The sequence below is a fragment of the Peromyscus leucopus genome, chromosome 13, assembly GCF_004664715.2.
Source record: "Peromyscus leucopus breed LL Stock chromosome 13, UCI_PerLeu_2.1, whole genome shotgun sequence".
Taxonomy (NCBI): domain Eukaryota; kingdom Metazoa; phylum Chordata; class Mammalia; order Rodentia; family Cricetidae; genus Peromyscus; species Peromyscus leucopus.
The window spans coordinates 38614714-38631630 of NC_051074.1; the positions used below are offsets into that span (position 1 = coordinate 38614714).

Genomic DNA, 16917 nt, shown 5'->3' on the forward strand with positions numbered 1-16917 from the left:
GAACATTGAGCCATCTGTTTATGAGGGTGCAGGCCTGTGGATCTTTCTGGCTGCTGTAGGAGCAAGAGTCTCAGACCAGTTGGGCGGTGGTGGCGCACGCCTTTAATCCCAGCACTCGGGAGGCAGAGCCAGGCAGATCTCTGTGAGTTCGAGGCCAGCCTGGGCTACCAAGTGAGCTCCAGGAAAGGCGCAAAGCTACACAGGGAAACCCTGTCTCGAAAAACCAAAAAAAAAAAAAAAAAAAAAAAAGAGTCTGAGACCAGAGAGGGTAGTGGGCTGCTCGGTGGCCACACAGCAAAATGAAAGTGGTTAGGATAGGAACCCAGGTGTCCCTTATAATAACTAGGGCCAAGATTATGAAGACACTGTTGTTCACACTCAATCTGAACACACAGGGGCCCTTGCCTTTCAAGATTTCAGTCCCCCGGGGCCAGCTGTGGTTCAAAAATAAGAGAAAGTTCGAGAAACAATTCCATAGTTTGGGATGTTTTTTGTAACTGTGTATTGCTCTGTTCTACTGTTGTTACATTCTTACGCCCTGGGCCTAAATTATTAATCAAATGCTATTACAAGCATTTACAAATAGGAAAAGGCACTGTGCACCTTGGGGTCAGTACCATCTATGGCTGTAAGTGCCGACTGGGGATTTGGGAGTGTACCCCTGGAGATGAGGGGGCCTCAGCATGGGGTACACTCCCAAAGCACAGTGACAGTCAGCAAATCCTGCCTGTGTTAGCGTTCTGTTCCTGATACAGATGTTGCGATCAGCCCCGTATACAGATGAGGGACTGGAAGCTCAGAGTGACTAGGTGACTTCCCCAGATCACACAGCGACATCTGTGCCTAGGCTAGGCCGAGAGCTGGCTCCTAGCAGCTTAGGCTCTGATGTGGAGAGAGTGAGTACAGCTGCATGTGGGAGAGAGAGAGAGAGAGAGAGAGAGAGAGAGAGAGAGAGAGAGAGAGAGAGAGATATCTGCTTCATTGCGGCTCCATGTCCCAGCTCTTAGCTGATAGGTGGTGTGGGCACTGAAGTTCCCATGGTCTCTACTTTCCCCCAAGTAGGGCTCACCCAGCCCGCCACACCTGCTCTGTGGCCCCCAAATACCAGCCCTGTCCCAGGGGCTTTAGCTGGGGACAATTGTAGTTGGAAGTTTGGACACGTTTACTGAGCCCATCTGTGTTAGTAGAAGTGGACACAAAAGCTGTGATTGAACAGAACTCCCCTCCTGCTGCAGGGAAGCAGGTGCGTGCGTGCGTGCGTGCGTGCGTGCGTGCGTGCGTGCGTGTGTAGTGACTCTGTAAGAGAAGGGGGGGGGACCATCTCTGAATGAATGATTTTCCAGGGAGGGACATTTTGAACTGGGTCTTGAAGGAGATATATGAGTTCACCATTCCACACCTGCTCATTGCAGACTCAGAGGTCCATTTGGGGAGGTTGGGATGGCAGGAACAGACCCTTTGGGGGTACTGACTTGGGGCAGAAGCTAGACCAGGCTGCGAGGAAGAGTTGGTTCTAAGGAGGAATGCGGTGTAACCTGTCAGCACTTGGCTATGGCCTGTGAATGGGTGGGCATAAGGCTGGAGGTGAGAGCCAGCCTAAGGAAAGGTCTGAACTGGTGCGTGGTGGGAGCTGGGGAAGAGGGTCACCCTTAGCCTCTTTGGAATTATTTTCTGGAACATGATTAAATGCCCAGCAGGGTGACAGAAGGGAAGGAGTTAGAGAAGACTAGAAAGAGAGGGGAGCATCAGGCCCAGGGCGGGGCTATGATTGCCATCCCACCGCTGGCCAGCACCGGCTCGCACATTCTAAGGGAGCCAGGGCTTTGATTTCCATACTGTTTATCTACTGCTGTGTGAAAATGGCCACCAGACCTAACAGTTTCAATGAGGCTCTTCCACAGCCTCATTGGTAGGAGTGATGGGGTGGGATGCTTCTAGTGTTGGGGTCCCCGGAGGCTGGGTCACCATGGCAGCTGGGCCTGGTGGGGGCCGTGGTGAGGAGCTGCCTGCCAGGGTGTTTTCAAGACAGGGTCCTGGTTTCCTCAGCTGCCCAAGGGTCAAGGCTGAAGTCACAATGCCCTTCCTAGCTTGTCCCAGAGGTCACACACACCGTCAGTTCTACATTATCTTGTGTGTTAGCGTTCTGTTCCTGACATAATGCTTGAGGCAACCCACTTGAGGCAGAAAAGCTAATTATGTATCAGTTCCAGTCAATGGTGGCTTTGGCCTGTGGTGGCCCGGGACATCATGGAAGGAGTTTGTGCATAGGCCTGCTCACCTCACGGCCGTCAGGAAGCAAAGAGAGAATCGGGAAGGGACGGGGTCCCCTGGATCCCGCTCGGGGACCTAACTTCCACCTTAGGTCTGGTTTCTTGAACTTTTATTCCTGTGTCAGAACACCCGTGCAACGGACTTCAAGAAGAAGCACTCACTTTGCTGATGGTTTCAGAGGCGTTAGTCCCTGGTGTTGTGGGGAGTGGTTCGGTAGAGCATAGAGCAGCTCCCCTCATGCTAGCCTGTGGGGCGTGGTTCGGTAGAGCATAGAGCAGCTCCCCTCATGCTAGCCTGTGGGGCGTGGTTCGGTAGAGCATAGAGCATGCTAGCCGGGAAGTGGTGGTGGGGGAGAAAGCCAGCCAATGATGTCTGCTTTTTCTCTTTCCTTCCTAATATTCCATCTGCTCCCCATGGGATGGGGTACCCACATTCTCCCCTTCCTCTCCAGAAGAATAGACAGACCCAGGGGCATGCTTGACTGACCTCTTAGGGTACTTCCCGATCAAATCAAGTTGTCGGTGGAGATTACCCAGCTCAAGGCTCAGTTCTTATGACTTCAGCCTTTCCCCATGAGCCTTTAAAATACAGTCTTGATGAACAGCCAGGCCTGATAGGGGTAGGAGTCAAGATTGCCCCAACCAGGGCTGGAGAGATGGCTCAGCAGTTAAGTACATTGTTTGCTTTTCCAGAGGACCTGGGTTCAAGTCTCAGCACCTACATGGCAGCTCCCAGTGATTTCTAACTCCCCCTTTTTGCCTCTGCAGGCACCAGGGAAACACATGGTTGCTCAGAAACACATTCAGATAAGACACTGATACACATAAAATAAATAATTAATAATAAAAAGACTGCCCAAGCCAGCTTTATCAGTGTAGTGGGGTGTGTGTGTGTGTGTGTGTGTGTGAGGGGTAGCGGAGGGCATGAATCCCCGTTAGAGCTGGCTACCATACTTCCTTTCTGTACCGTCCTGAATGTCTCCTTGGTCTTGGAGGGCCAGCAGCACGGTCTGGCCAAGCTTTGAATGACAGGAGGAGAGAGTCCGGTGAGGCAGCAGGGACCACTGTCCCCGGAGAAGACCGGCGGCGACAGGTGGCTACGAGCATAATGGAGGTTCCTCTGGACGAAGAACTCAGTGGGACTGGGCACAGGTGCTCTGAGGTGGAGCACCATACTTGACCTGTTGGGGGCCTGGCCCTGTGTGCTGAGGTGCCTCAGAAGTGGGATGGGGGACATTTTCTCACACAACTCTGCACTCACCACGCAGGGAGCTCTAAGCTGCAATTGGCCTGCATGTTTCCACTTGAGGACACTTGCTGAGTGTCTGTTCATTGAGAGACTTTTGTGGTCCCACAGCAGGGTCCTGGTAAGGGCTCCTGCCTACCAAAGTGAGTGCTGGAATTGCCCCAGGCTGTGCTCATGGAGTCACCATCCTGAGAACAGCCTGGAAAAGGGTGCTTGCTCTTCTATCGAAGCCGGGCACATCTGGGCTGGTTTTGGATCACAGGCCAGTCTGCCTGGGCCTTGTCCGACACTGTGTGGTCCAGAGTCTGAGCAGACACTGTCCTAGCCGCAGAGGATACAGGCTGAGTGAGATGGGCAAGCTCCCTGCGTTCAAGAGTTTACTGCAGGCAGATAGCTCAGCTGGAAGCTACTTGGGGAGAGAGACTTTGGATTGGGAACTGGTCAGACAAGGAGACAACAGGTAACAGAGGCGCACTGTAATGTGGGCAGTCAGGAAAGGCGTGTATGAGAAGACGGCCTTGCGTGGATCCCACCAGCTAAGAGGGATTCGATTCGCTAAGGATTGAGGGTGACAGAGAGCGTTCCAGGCATATCCAAAGTCCCCTAGGGAGGAGAGAGCTTGTTAACGTCCTGAGAATGTGAGAAATGTGGAAGATGCCGGAGGAAGACAGAAGTCCTGGTCCCCCTACTATGCCCCTGGTGTCTAGATTGGGGGTCGAGAGGCCCAGTGGACTCAAGATGCTGTTGGTTGACTGGTTTGTGGCTGGGGGCTTTCAGTGCAGGGGAAGGCTGAGCGTGGGAGAGGATTAAATGATGGGGGCACCCAGAGTCATGGGGAGATTTTCAGTGTACCAGGCACTGGGGGAGGGGGCGGCTATCCATTGGTAGTCTCTGGCCAGCAGTGGGGGCCTCCCAGGCTCAGGCCAATTGAACTGAGGCTTTCTCAGTCCTAAGGTCCCTGTCCCAAGGAAGGCATGGGGGTGAGGTGGGGAGGCCACTGGTGTGAGGGGAAACACCTTCTGGACAGGAGGGAGTTGCCACCCAGGGTGGGGACCCAGGCTCAGAGAATCGGGAAAAGGCAAAAGCTAGCTGGATGGGTGGTGGCAATGGTGGTTCATCTGTCCTATGGCCAAGGGTGACGGCCCCGAGCCGCTCTGTGGGCCGTCAGGGTCAGCACAGCCTTGCTCAGCTCAAGTTGAGTCACCGGCCTGAGCTGAGCCAGGACAGGGTGCCAATGGTCAAGGTGACATCCCAGGCTCCACCTTGCTGGCCTGGCTGGGTGTGGGGAGCTCCAGAGCCCCTGTGGGACTGCAGAGGAGCCCCTGAAGCTCAGCCTCCGGCCCCGACTCTGAGCAGCGCTGGTAGCTGAAGCTGGTAGGGGTGAGTAGGGTAGACAGACTAGCAGGGCGGCAGAGAATTGATTTAGGGCGCTCCCTTGCCCACTCCCCGGTTCCTCTCACCAGTGGCCATGCTCTCCTGTCCCTAGCGGCCAGGAGACCCAAGTCAGAGGCCCTCAGCCACCCCTGGGAAGGGCTCCTGGAACTTTCTAGAAGTGCCGAGTGCCCTGGGGGGGTGGGGCGGCAGAACAGGGGACATTCCTGGCTTTGGGAACCTGATAGGAAATTTGATTCCAGCTTCTGGTGGTAGGAGGGAGAGCAAGTTCTCCAAGTGCGTGCCTGTGTGTGTGTGTGTGTGTGTGTGTGTGTGTGTGTGTGTGTGTACTCACATGCAGGCAGGAACTTTGTGTGTGCGTGTGTGCACATTTGTCCTGTGCCACAAATCCCCAGGGTCGCTGCTGTAGCATGAGTGTGTGTGAGGCTCCCAGCGTGGTGTGTGTGTGTGTGGGGGGCTTGGGGGGGGTGGGGAGTCCCAGTCCCAAATGCAGTGTGTGCCCGAGGGTGTGCCCGGGCCTCTGGCCTAGGGGAGTGCACGTGTGACAGGCCTGTCTGCTGTCGGGTGTGAGGGGAGAGGCCCCCTCGCCCCTTGTGCCGCTGGCACTGGGCCTGGGTCCCCACCACCTCGGCCTGGCGGGACTCCAGCGGACGCCCTCGGGGTACGCACCCGGGCTCCCCGTTCTTCCTCCCTACAGTCCCTCCTCCCCTCTCCTTGTCCCCCCCTCCCCGCCTCCCCCTGCCGGGCGTGGAGGGCCGGGGTGGGAGGAGATTGCGCCTGAGTTTCCATTTCATACCTCGCGGCTAAAAACTTTCTTTCTGTCTCGCTCCCGCAGTCTGCAGCTTCTCCTGTCATCGGAAATGCCAGGCCAAGGTAAGGGGCAGCCGGAGCGGGTAGGGGCGGGCAGGGGCGGGGCGGGGCGCCTGCTCTTTGTTTATGCAAAGCGTGGGCCATGGGTCAAGGTGAAGGCCAAGGCCGGGGAGGTGCTGGTGGGGGTCCTGGTCCCACCATGCACTGCCCAGAGCCGGCGGCGGCGCGGCGGGGGTGGGTGGGAGGGGCATTCGGCCAGCCTGGGGTAGCCTCATCTGCTGCACGACAGAGAGTGGGGGCGGGGCCGTGGACTTGTCTGTCACCATGCTTACCCATTCGTCCTGGGCCAGCCCCCCTTTTGGGTGCTTAGTTTCTCCAGTGTTTCCTGGTAGGTTGTGCAGGATAGGGAAACTGAGGCAAGAAGACAGGCGTGATTGCTGCTGGGCCCTGATTGTTCCGACGGCCTTTCAGGTCTGGGCAGAGGGTGGTGGGTCAGTTTGGTGGAGTCATGGGGTGTGGGGTGGTGTGGGTGTCATGAGTCTGGAAGGAAACTGCTGGGGCAGGTGGCCTAGCTTCCATCCGGGTTCGAGACCCTACTAGGTTGTGAATGTTCAGTGAGGTGGGCTTCTTATCTTAAGGGTAAGGCTCTGAGTGCTCAGCTGAGTGCTGATGCATCAACAGTGCTCAAGAAACACACACACACACACACACACACACACACACACAAACAACACTACTGAGGAACAGGGCCTGGTTGGGAGGAGAAGGGGCTGATGATGGCATGGTCTGCTCCCTCCTGTGAGATCCTGAATATGCCGCAAGGACTCCCTGGAAGAGGTGCGTCTCCCCCCCCCCCCACTATACACTCTGGGTTGCAAAGGGCCTGTGCCTTGCAGCAGGCACCCAGGCTAGCTGGCTGGGTCAGCTTTATCGTTGGGGTGGTGATGCGGTTTCTGTTTCTCCCTCTCTTGTCCTCTTGGTTCAGTTCATCTGGGGCAGGGGCCTCCATCTTTAACCCCAGAAACTACCAGATTGCTCGCTCTTCTCCTCACTCCTCACACCCATTTCACACTGTATGGGTGTTTCTCAGTCACAGAGAGCATCTGTGCCCTGTAGGCCTAAGCCTTAGGAAGCACGTCCAGTACACACTCTCAGATCTTAATCTTTGTAATCCCAGGGGGCAGAAGATCGCGTTGCTTTACAGTTGGAGAAACCAAGGCACCGAAAGTGTGGGTGTAGTTCCTCGGTCCTGGCTGTTTGTGCCCCCCTGATTGTCCTTTCCTGTCCACCCATGGCTCTCCCTCCCGACCTATGACCTCTTTCGCTTTCCAACTCCTCCAAGCATCGGGAGACGTGTCCAGAGGATTAGCTGATGAAGTTACTGTCAGGGGAAAGTTAGTTGTGGGGAACAGGAGACTCAGAAAGATGCGATGGACCGTGTTATCCTCAGAAGGATACCAAAGATGACTTTTGGAGATGTCAGCCTACCCGATGGGTCTCCCCTGTGCTGGGGGTGCAGGTACCCCAGCTGTAAGAGTCCTGCACTGCTCAGCCAAGGAGGCCAACGAGGGAGGGGTCGGGCAGGGCACCTCCACACAGATGGAGCTTTTCATAGGCTTTTCCCCCCTGTAGGAAATGTGGTGGTGTGTGTACTCCACCCAGCTGGCAGGACTCGACCCAAACCACAGCTCTTACTGCGGGCCTGCCTCTGCCTCCAGCGGGGAAGCTGAGTTCTGTGCTGTGGGCTTGTAGCTAGATCAGCTGGGGCGGTCATCCCCTCCGTCCCCTGCTGCTACAGGAGTCGTCAAGCAGCTGGCCAGGACACTGCTCTAAGGCAGCTGATGAGAGGGTTAGGGAAGACTAGCACAGCAGCATGAGGGTTTGGAGGAGGTGTTATGTGAAGGGAGACCCAGAGGATGCCCCTGGAAGAGGAGGCGAGCAAACGCAAGGGCCCTGAGGTGAGCTTGAGGGAAGGTCAAGGGCAGGCTGGAGGTTTAGGGCAATAGGAAACAGGATGGGGCTGACCCTGTGAGGGACCGTGTTGCCCTCAGGCAAGGACAGGGCCGGAAGCTGCTGGTGACATCCACCCAGGACTACCCAGTGGCTTGGCTGGGGGTGTGGCACTCCGCATCACGTATCACGGGACAGGAGTGAGGAAGGGGCCGGCTGGGGTGTGTCTCAAGGTCTAGAGCCTTGCTGCTGGTGGGTGGGATGTTGGGTGAGAGAGTGACTGACTCATCGGTCTTTGGCCAGAGTGACTGGGGGACACATATGGCTTCATTTACTGAGTAGAGGAAGTGTGGGAGAAGGTTCCTTGAAAGCACTGTGGGGATTTTCCTTTGTTTTGTGTCTTTTTTTTTTTTTTTCCAGTTTTCTCCTTTTCCCTTCGTAGGGGAGTTTGCTCGCTTGGTTCTCTTAATTCTGCCTTCCAGAATGTTCCTATAGTGTGAGCCATGCTTGGATGGGGCTGGGGTGTGGATACACAGCAATATAACGTAACACAACTCCCTACATTTAGAAGATCAAAGCAACAACAACCATTTGTGTTTGTTGCTCACTGTCGCTGAGAGTCTGGAGTTGGAGAAGGGTCTAGACTGGCTGGCCGGTTCTAGCCAGGCAGAGCATGGCAGCCAGCATCCTCTCCCCCACTACTACCCCCCCACCCCCCACCCCCCATATCAGAGACTGAACTCAGGAGCTCCAACCATGCTAAGCAAGCATGTATGCCTCTCGTTGCTTTTCTTTGAGATAGCGTCTCTCACTAAGGCAGACCTTGAACTCTGCTGTAGCCCAGGCTGGCCTTGAACTTATCATCCTCCTGTCTTAGCTTATAAAGTGGACCCCCGCAGCATAGATAACGAGCCCATGGGGGATACTGAGATTCAGACTATACCAGGAGCTGGCCGCAGCTGCCCAGAGAAAGGGCCAGGCTGAGCGATGCAGGGAGGCTCCTTGAGTGGCAGAGTGCATCTCTGAAGTTACACTATCGTGTGTCCTTATCTACATCTGCACAGGATTCTTCCCGACATGCAAGATACTCCCATTCATGCCCCGGGCTGGGAGGTGGGTGGGGCTCACAGTCTTTTTACACGTTCACCGTTGAAACCTAGCAAGGGTGGCCGGGAGGGCTCCTGCATCGATGCGCAGTGGGCTTGCACTGGGCTTGACCAGGTGAGAGGGTGGAGGCAAGCGAGAGGAACAAAGGTGTGGGAGAGAAGGGACTGGACTCTCAATATGGTTCCGGCAAACCCCTTCTCCAGTTCTTGTAGAGGCTAATTCTCCCTTAGCCCCCCACCCTTGGGGTCCTTACCTGCACCCTGTTTTTTTTTTTTCTCTGCCATTGAGGATTTTACATCAACGGTTGGCATTTGCTTCCCACTCTTGTTTAAAACTTATTTTATGTGTGTAATGTTTTGCTTACACGCATGTCTGTGCACTGCTTGCCTGCTGGGTGCCTGAGGAGGCCAGAAGAGGGAGTTAGAGCAGGCTGTGAGCCACCATGGGACTTGAACCCGGGTCCTGGAGAAAAGCAGCCAGTGTTCTTAACCACTGAGCCATCTGTGCAGCCCTGCATCTCACTCTTTTTCCGATGTCCTCTCTGCTGTTCCCTCTGCCCCCTGCTTTCTCATGTTACAGTCTCCATTGTATTTACGTGTTGTTATTTTAAGTACAGTTGTAGAACGCTTTTAGAGTTACAGAGGTACCGTAGGGAGTTACAGACTACTGGGCCCAGGATCCCCCATCCCCAGATGGACTTGTGAGCAGAGCCTGTTGTCCTATTTTGACCTGATCAGGTCATGGCTCCTCCCAGCAAAATACTCTTGGTCCCCTGCAGGTCAGATGGGATTAAATAAAGGAGCAGGGCCTGGGTGTGTCAGCACCAGGGGACTGAGAGTTCTCACCTGCTTGCTTCCCTGAAGTTTTCTTTTGTGCTCAGGCCAGGCCCAGGAGGGGAGAAGACCACACCCACAACTTAGTCTCCTCCCTGGTATCCAAAGGGCTCCAGTTCACCTTTAAGCTCCCCGAGGAAAAGGTAATCCTGTAAGGGAAACCCACCTTTCACTGTAGGTAGTATCCCCTTCGATACCAGGCCGTCATGAACATACTCACAGCCTTCTGTGTAGTTGGATGGGAGGAAGCTGTTCTCCAGCCGCCAAGAATAGCTGAGTGGGAAGGGGCTTGTGGCCCCAGGATCAGTCCGACGCTCCGAGTCTGGTTGAGTGTTGAAGCTCTTTGGCCTTGGAGGCAGACTACTGAGTTCCAATCCGGTATCAGTAATACTCACTGTGTGACCTTTGGCAAGTCGCTGAACTTCTCTGACTCCATCTCTTCATCTGTAACATGATGACTGTCACGGTGCTTACAGACTGGGGGTCTTATGAATACTGAGAATGGTAACGCCCGCTAGAGTGCCAAGTTCAAAATACAGTGCTCAAAAAGTTAGGAATCCTGATTCACTTCAGTTTAGTCTCCCTACTGTCTCGTATCTCCTGAAAGGTGGGGGGAAGCTGAGAGCCCAGCACAGCTTGCTGAGGCGGTGAGGTCAAGACCAGACACTTGGACAAGTGCTGTCCTCCCGTCCGTCCCCCCCCCCCCCCACATCATGGAAGAGCAAGGTCATTGTCTGTGCCCCTGGACTGGGGCTTTGGCTGTTTGCCACCTTGTGACAACTAGTGAACACAGCCATGGCTTGAGATCTTGTACGGGTGTTGGAGTCACCTGGGCACTTTAACACAGACACCTGAGTCACGCTCTGCATGGTGCGTGTGGGCACCGGGATTCTTAAAATGTGGCCAACTGTGGCAGGGCTGTTTCTAGCCAAGCTTGTTGTGGCTTTTAGCAGTTTCACTCTGAGGTGTTTGCCGGACGGAAATATGAGCCTTTCCGCATGATGATGAGTGTACAGGTACTAAAATCCCAGGAGACCCAAACTGGAAAAATAGTTTGCATCAGGGGAATGGGTGAACAAATGGCGATGTGGTCTTCAGAGTCATATTTCTGGGCCTTAAAAAGTCGTGGATGCCGGGCGGTGGTGGCGCACGCCTTTAGTCCCAGCACTCGGAGCAGAGCAGTGGATCTCTGTGAGTTCGAGGCAGCCTGGTCTACAAGGATTCAGAAAGGCGCAAAGCTACACAGAGAAACTGTCTCAAAAAAAAAAAAAAAAAAAAAAAAAAAAAAAAAAAAAAAAAAAAGTCGTGGACTTGGGCTGGGGATGCCGCTCAGTTGGGAGAGTGCTTGCTAAAGGCGAAGGAAGCCCTGGGTTCTACCCACTGCACCTCATAAACCAGGTATAGGGGTGCGTGCCCGTGAGCTCAGCACTGTGGAGGTGGAGGCAGGAGGATCGGAAGTTCAAGCATATCTTCATTTACATAGTGAGTTTGAGGCCAGTCTGCATGATGCCCTATTTCAAAACAAACAAAAAAGGCATGGGCTAGTCTTGCACACAGGAGGAGACCCAGAGACTTGGTGTCTTTCAGTGAAAGAAGATACACTCAGGAAGGGTGCACACTGGATGATCCGTTTTGTATAGATGGGCAGAATTCCATTGCCAAGGACTATCTCAGTAGGCACTGGGAGCAGGAGACTGGGGAACAGGGCCAGCAGACAGTGTGGTGGAGAGCACTTGGGCGAGCAGAACTGTTCGGCTATCAGGGTGCACATAACACCTGTCAAACCCCTTGAGCCCTCCTAGCATCCAGGAGGCAGAGGCAGGAAGATTGTAAGTTCTCAGAAAACCAAACCAGGAGGCTGGGGAGATAGCTCAGCCCGTGATGTACTTGCAGCCCAAACATGGGGGCCCGGAGTTCAGATTGTCGGTACTCAAGTAAAAGCCAGGCCTGGCGGTGTGTGTCTCTAACCAACCCTGGGGAGGTAGAGACGGGTGGATCCTTACAGCTCCCGGTCAGCCGGTCTAGCCAATCTGCAGGTTCCAGGCTCAAGTTCATCAAGAAACTCTGCCTTGAAAACTCAAGCTGAAGAAGCAATTGAGGAAGACAGCCTTGTGCTTTTTAAAGCCTATTGATAAGTATTTCAAGTATTGATTTTCAAATTCTGGAACAGCCTTGTCTTCCTGAGATAAATCTCATTTGGAATGGTATATAACTCTTCTTATTTGTCGTGGGATGCGATCTGCCAGTGTTCGGGTGAGGATTTTGCACCTATATTTACGAGTGAGAGGAATATAGTTTAATTTTTGTTTTACAGTGTCTTTGTCTGATGGACTAACAATGTAAAACTAAACTCAGAATGAAGGAGTTGCAGTCTCCACATTCCATAGCTGCTTTTTATATTTTTCGGTTTTGTTATGATTTTGAGACAGGGTCCCACTGTGTTGCCCAGGCTATCCCAGAACTCCAGGCAACTTCACCCACCCACCAACCCACCATCTACCATCTCAGCCTTCCAAGTAGCTGGGATTACAGATGTGTGCCATTGTGCCTGGCTTCTCTTTTCTTTTTGGAAGTGTTTGTAGACAGTTGAAACAGATTATTCTTTAAATTTTTGGTAGAATTCATCTGTGATGCCATCTGGGTCTGGATTTTTCTTTGTGGTAAAGTTTATTGCTAATTCAATTTATATGTTGTAGGGACTATTTAACTTTTCTATTTCTTTTACTGGTCAGATTTGCTAGTTTGTGTCTTTCTAGGAAATGTATCCATTTCATTGTAGCTACCTAGTTTTGTTGACATACAATTGTTTATAGTGTTATTCATCATTTAAAATTTTATCATTTTTTATTTTTTGTGGGGTCACATGGAGAGATGTTACCTCTTTTATTTTTGATTCTGGCCATTTGAGTTTTTTTTTTTTTTTTCTTGGTCATCCTGGCTACAGATATATCGATGTCCTCCATCATTTAAAGCCACCCACTTACTTTTACAGGATTTCCCACTGTAATGCCAGCTATTGGGTACGCTTGCCCTGTTGGGTACCCTTGCACTATTGGGTGCCCTTGCACAGTAGTTCAGCTACTTCTGGAAGCACCACACATAAAGCGGGTGTGTGGCCAGGCTCTTAGAGGAACGTGTTGAGGTGAAATTCCTGCACCAGCCCCACAGCTGGCTGGAAGAGAGAATGTGTTTAGGTCCAGATCGTAGTTGGCTTTCACTGTACAGGGGACCTCCCTATTGTAAGCGCAGGCTGTTCCATCCATGGCTAGACTCCACGACTAAGGGAAAAGTGATGGCCCAGGGATCCCCTCCAGGGAGCCTCAGCAGCCCCTGGCCAACCAACCTCCTTCCGCCTTATCCAGCAGACCACTTTGTCTACGGGGAGGGGTCCGTATTCCTATCTCCCACCTCCAGTGACTCTGATTCTAGATCCCCGCTAGCACCGAGCACCCCACATTGTGGCCTTGCCCGATGGCTTGGTACCTGCAGAGCCAATTGAGACTGAGTAGAAGGAGAGAATGGACTCTCGCAAGTTGTCCTCCGTCTTCCATGTGTGCATGCATGTGTTTGTGCACACACACACACGCGCGCACACACACACTCAGAGAGAGAGAGAGAGAGAACAAACACAAACGAACCAGGCCTGGTGGGTCAGACCTGTAATCATATAAACACAGCTAGTCAAAAGGCTGAGGCAGGATACTGAACGTTCAAACCAGCCTTGGCTACAGGGTGAGTTCAAGGTCAGCCTGGGCAACTTATTGAGACTTTCCTAAAAAGAAAAAGAAAAGAAGCCAGGTGGTGGTAGTGCACGTCTGGTCAAAAAAAAAAAAAAAAGAAAAGAAAAAGAAAAAAAAAAAAGAAAAAGAAAAGGAGAGAGGGAGAGAGAGAGAGAGAGAGAGAGAGAGAGAGAGAGAGAGAGAGAGAGAGAGAGAGAGAGAGAAGAGGTGGGATGTATCTTAGTGTTAAAGTCGGTGCTTACTTGGCCCTCAGAAGGCTCCAGGTTCAATTCCTAGCAGTCCACACAGAACATGGAGACACTGATCTTGCTGTCAGGCTGACTTGCAAGGCTGATGTGAGGATTAGACACTCTGTAGGTGCAATCCTGGTATACGATAGAGAGGCTCTGACTCAACCATTGACTTCATCTAATATTCTGATGTCCTCGGATTATAAGGCACAAAGTGTTTCGGTAATAACACAGGGCTCAAGGCCCCAGGAGATCCACAGTGGCAGGTGAGGGTAGCTCCACAGAAGGACATCCGGCATACTATAGCTACCTGCTGAGGGGCTGGCTTCCTCCCTGATTGGATTTTGTTCCATCCTGCTGAGGACTCCCAGGGGGTGCTGGTGTCTGGCTGATGTATGACTTGGCTAGTTGTCTTTTGCAGTGGGCAGGTGGGTGGATGTTCGTGGGGGGCCATTAGGAGGAGAGGGGTGTGTATGCCTTGGGCACAGAACGAGTCACAGATTAACGCCCTGGCCTGTTCCCACTGGCACTGGCCTGGGGCACCCAAGCGAGGGTGCCCTGAGGTGGCTGGGTTCAAGCCAGGTTCTGTGAGGCACGGCAGGGGGCAGGTCACTCTTGGGTCATGAGGGATGGGCGGAGCAGCCAAAAGCCTCTTCCTGTCCATGGAAACTCACACGGCTTGGATTCCACCACCAGGCACATTTGCAGAGATCCTGTGTCCTTGAGTCCATGGGAGCCGCGGAATCCAATCCTCAGGACTGCTTGGTAATGGACATGAGTGTGCCCACTGGGGCAGAAGAGGAAGTGGGTGGGCTGGGAAGTTACCAGTGTGCTCTCATGGCCAGTGAGAACAGAATGAGGTTCCTGGATTTGAATGCAGGATTGGTAGAGTCCGTACTGACCCCAAGACTGGCTTGACTAGCTGGGATATGGGGCCTCTTTGTGATTTGAATTCTAGATCTTGGAAGGTCTTCCCTTGCATGGTATGGTGAGACTCGAATGAGTTAATGCATATAAAAGTGCTTAGAAGGGCAGGCAAATGCCGGTGGTTACTACCATCCCTCTGCCGTGAGCGGAGTCTGGAGATGGCTTCAGACTGTCTTCGTTTTCTGCCTGACTAAGGCTTGCTGGCCTCTTCCAGGGAAGATGGCGCTGGGCTGTCTTATGAGGTGGTAAAGCTCCCAGCAGCTGTGACGTAGAGATGAAGGTTGGTTTGGGGGCGACTGGTCTCTTGTTTGACAATGTGGGGGCTGAGAGTCAAAGCTGGCTTATTTCCTGACAAGGGAGTCCAGCGATTTGGTTCTCACTGATGGACTGGGCTTGTAGGTCTATGCTGGCTGGCAAGGGTCTGGGTACAGATGAAGTCAGCGAGGTACGGGGCGTATTCTGCGATGCGTGGTGTACTGTAGCCAGTGATGAGTGACTGTTCACAGGATGCTGATTTGGTCCGTCTGAGGGTCCCAGAGCAGAAATACCTGTGTCACCTCATCTCCAAGCTAGATATTCTTGCTGTACTCCCTGGGCAGCATATATCGTCTGCTCTCTCGGTTGGGGTGCCTTGGGGATTCTGGGGGGCACTCATTGGATTGAGTTCTTTCCAAAGATTCTTTAAAAAAAGTGTGTGTGTGTGTGTGTGTGTGTGTGTGTGTGTGTACACATGTATGCATGCAGGCATACACACCTTCACTCATGCATGCATGCATATTCATGGGTGTGTGCATGTGTATGTAGCGGCCACAGACCAACCTCAGGTGTCACCTTCGTGAACACCATCCTTTGAGACAGGAGCTCTCTGGCCTGGAGCTTAGGTGAGACCGGCTGGCTAGCTTGTCCTAGGGATCCTTCTGTCTCTACCTCCCCAGGCTGGGATTACAAGTGCATGCTGTTAGTGGGGGCATTTTTACGTGGGCTCTGGGGATTGAACTGAGATCGTTGTGCTGGCGTAACAAGCACCTTACTGACTGAGCCACTTCCTTACTTTTTTAACTTTAAATTGTTCAGGTGATTTCAGATTTACAGAGAATTTGGGAAGGTGTCTCAGAATGTCCCTATACCTTTCACTATGCCGTGTTCAATCCTACCCAAGCACACCACAGTTGTCAAAACTGAGGGGTTCCATTGATCTGATACTACCAGTGAGTAGACAGCTGAGTGAGATTCAGCCAGCATTTTCATGGTTGCCCTGGGATCCAGTCAGAGAATCCACAATGGCCTCATGCCTCCTTAACCCCCCTAGTCTAGGACAGCTCCTCCATCTGTATTGTTCACAGCTTCAGCTCTGTCAAAGGAGGGCTAGCCCGTCACTTGACTTAACTTGGTTTGATTGTCTACCTCATCGTGTCCACACCGGTTAATTGTAAATAACTGCCGCTTATCCCCTGGCTGTTTCTAAACTTGGTCACCTGTTTGTGTCCATATGGTCTTCACTCTGTAGCCTATAGTCTGGGGTTGCATGCTTTTCCTGTGGTAGGGGAACCCCCCTGAGGGGGTAGGCTTCTCAGTGCTTGGCCGTTTATGGAGTCAGGACACCCAAGAAAGATGCACATGCCCTATCTGTTGAGGAACTTATTTTAAGGTACAGGCTTCCCCGGACTACAGGCTGGCAAGTGTAGGGCATTCACGATCAGCCAATGGGCTGCAAATACAAACTCAGACAGGGCTGCTGCGGTCTGTTCTGGAGGCAGAGCCTCTTATTCCCCCCGAATATCTCAGCATTCACTCCTGAATCCTTCAACAGCCTGGAGGAGGCCCAGCCACGTGATTGAAGGTCTTTTCCTTCTTATAAGGTCGCTGATGGTAGGTGGCATTCATATCTATAATGTGCCTTTATAGTGCACCGCATCGATTTGTGCTTGATTCCTTCCCTGGTAACATAGCCTGCCAGGTTGATGTAGGACTCGTCATCATACCTACCCACCCACACTCTAAAGGAAGCCCAGAGCTTTGTGTCACTGAGAGTGGGAGGGATCGGGGTACAGGGCCAACTTGGAAAGGAAATAGGGAATTCAGGTCCAGTCTACCTTAGCTTCCAGATGGGATCTGAGCATGGCGGTCCTTCCTTTCATCCCTAGAATGGGAGAGGTCCTGCTGATTTGAGGCATGTGTGGAGTCAGCAGGATTTTCTGGGGCCATGTTTGAAGGTAAGTGAGAGTGTTCCTCCCAAAAGATGGATCTTCAGCTACTTGCAGTTTTGGGAAGGGACATCCCAAGTTGGAGTGACGGTTGTTCTTTCTGGGGACCCGGCTAGAATGCCCTGCCTTCCTAGGAGGGCTGAGGTAGTCTATTGGTTCCTCTATTTGGTCTGATCAGTTTAGGAAGCAGAGAGACCAAGGTGGTTAA

The 16917-nt window shown here is 52.7% G+C and overlaps 1 protein-coding gene across 8 annotated transcripts in view; it reads left to right on the forward strand.

Moving 5' to 3' along the window:
* Nucleotides 1–16917, forward strand: part of Tns1 (tensin 1) — a 225621-nt gene that overhangs the window by 52648 nt on the left and 156056 nt on the right. For 7 of the 8 annotated variants that reach the window (XM_037210277.1, XM_037210276.1, XM_037210278.1 and 4 more), the window contains exon 3: nucleotides 5744–5781. In XM_037210277.1, coding sequence (XP_037066172.1) covers nucleotides 5744–5781 — 38 coding nt within the window. Of the gene's footprint in view, nucleotides 1–4828; nucleotides 4897–5743; nucleotides 5782–16917 lie in introns of those variants that run through there. The other variant, XM_028870011.2, reaches the window with a different exon arrangement.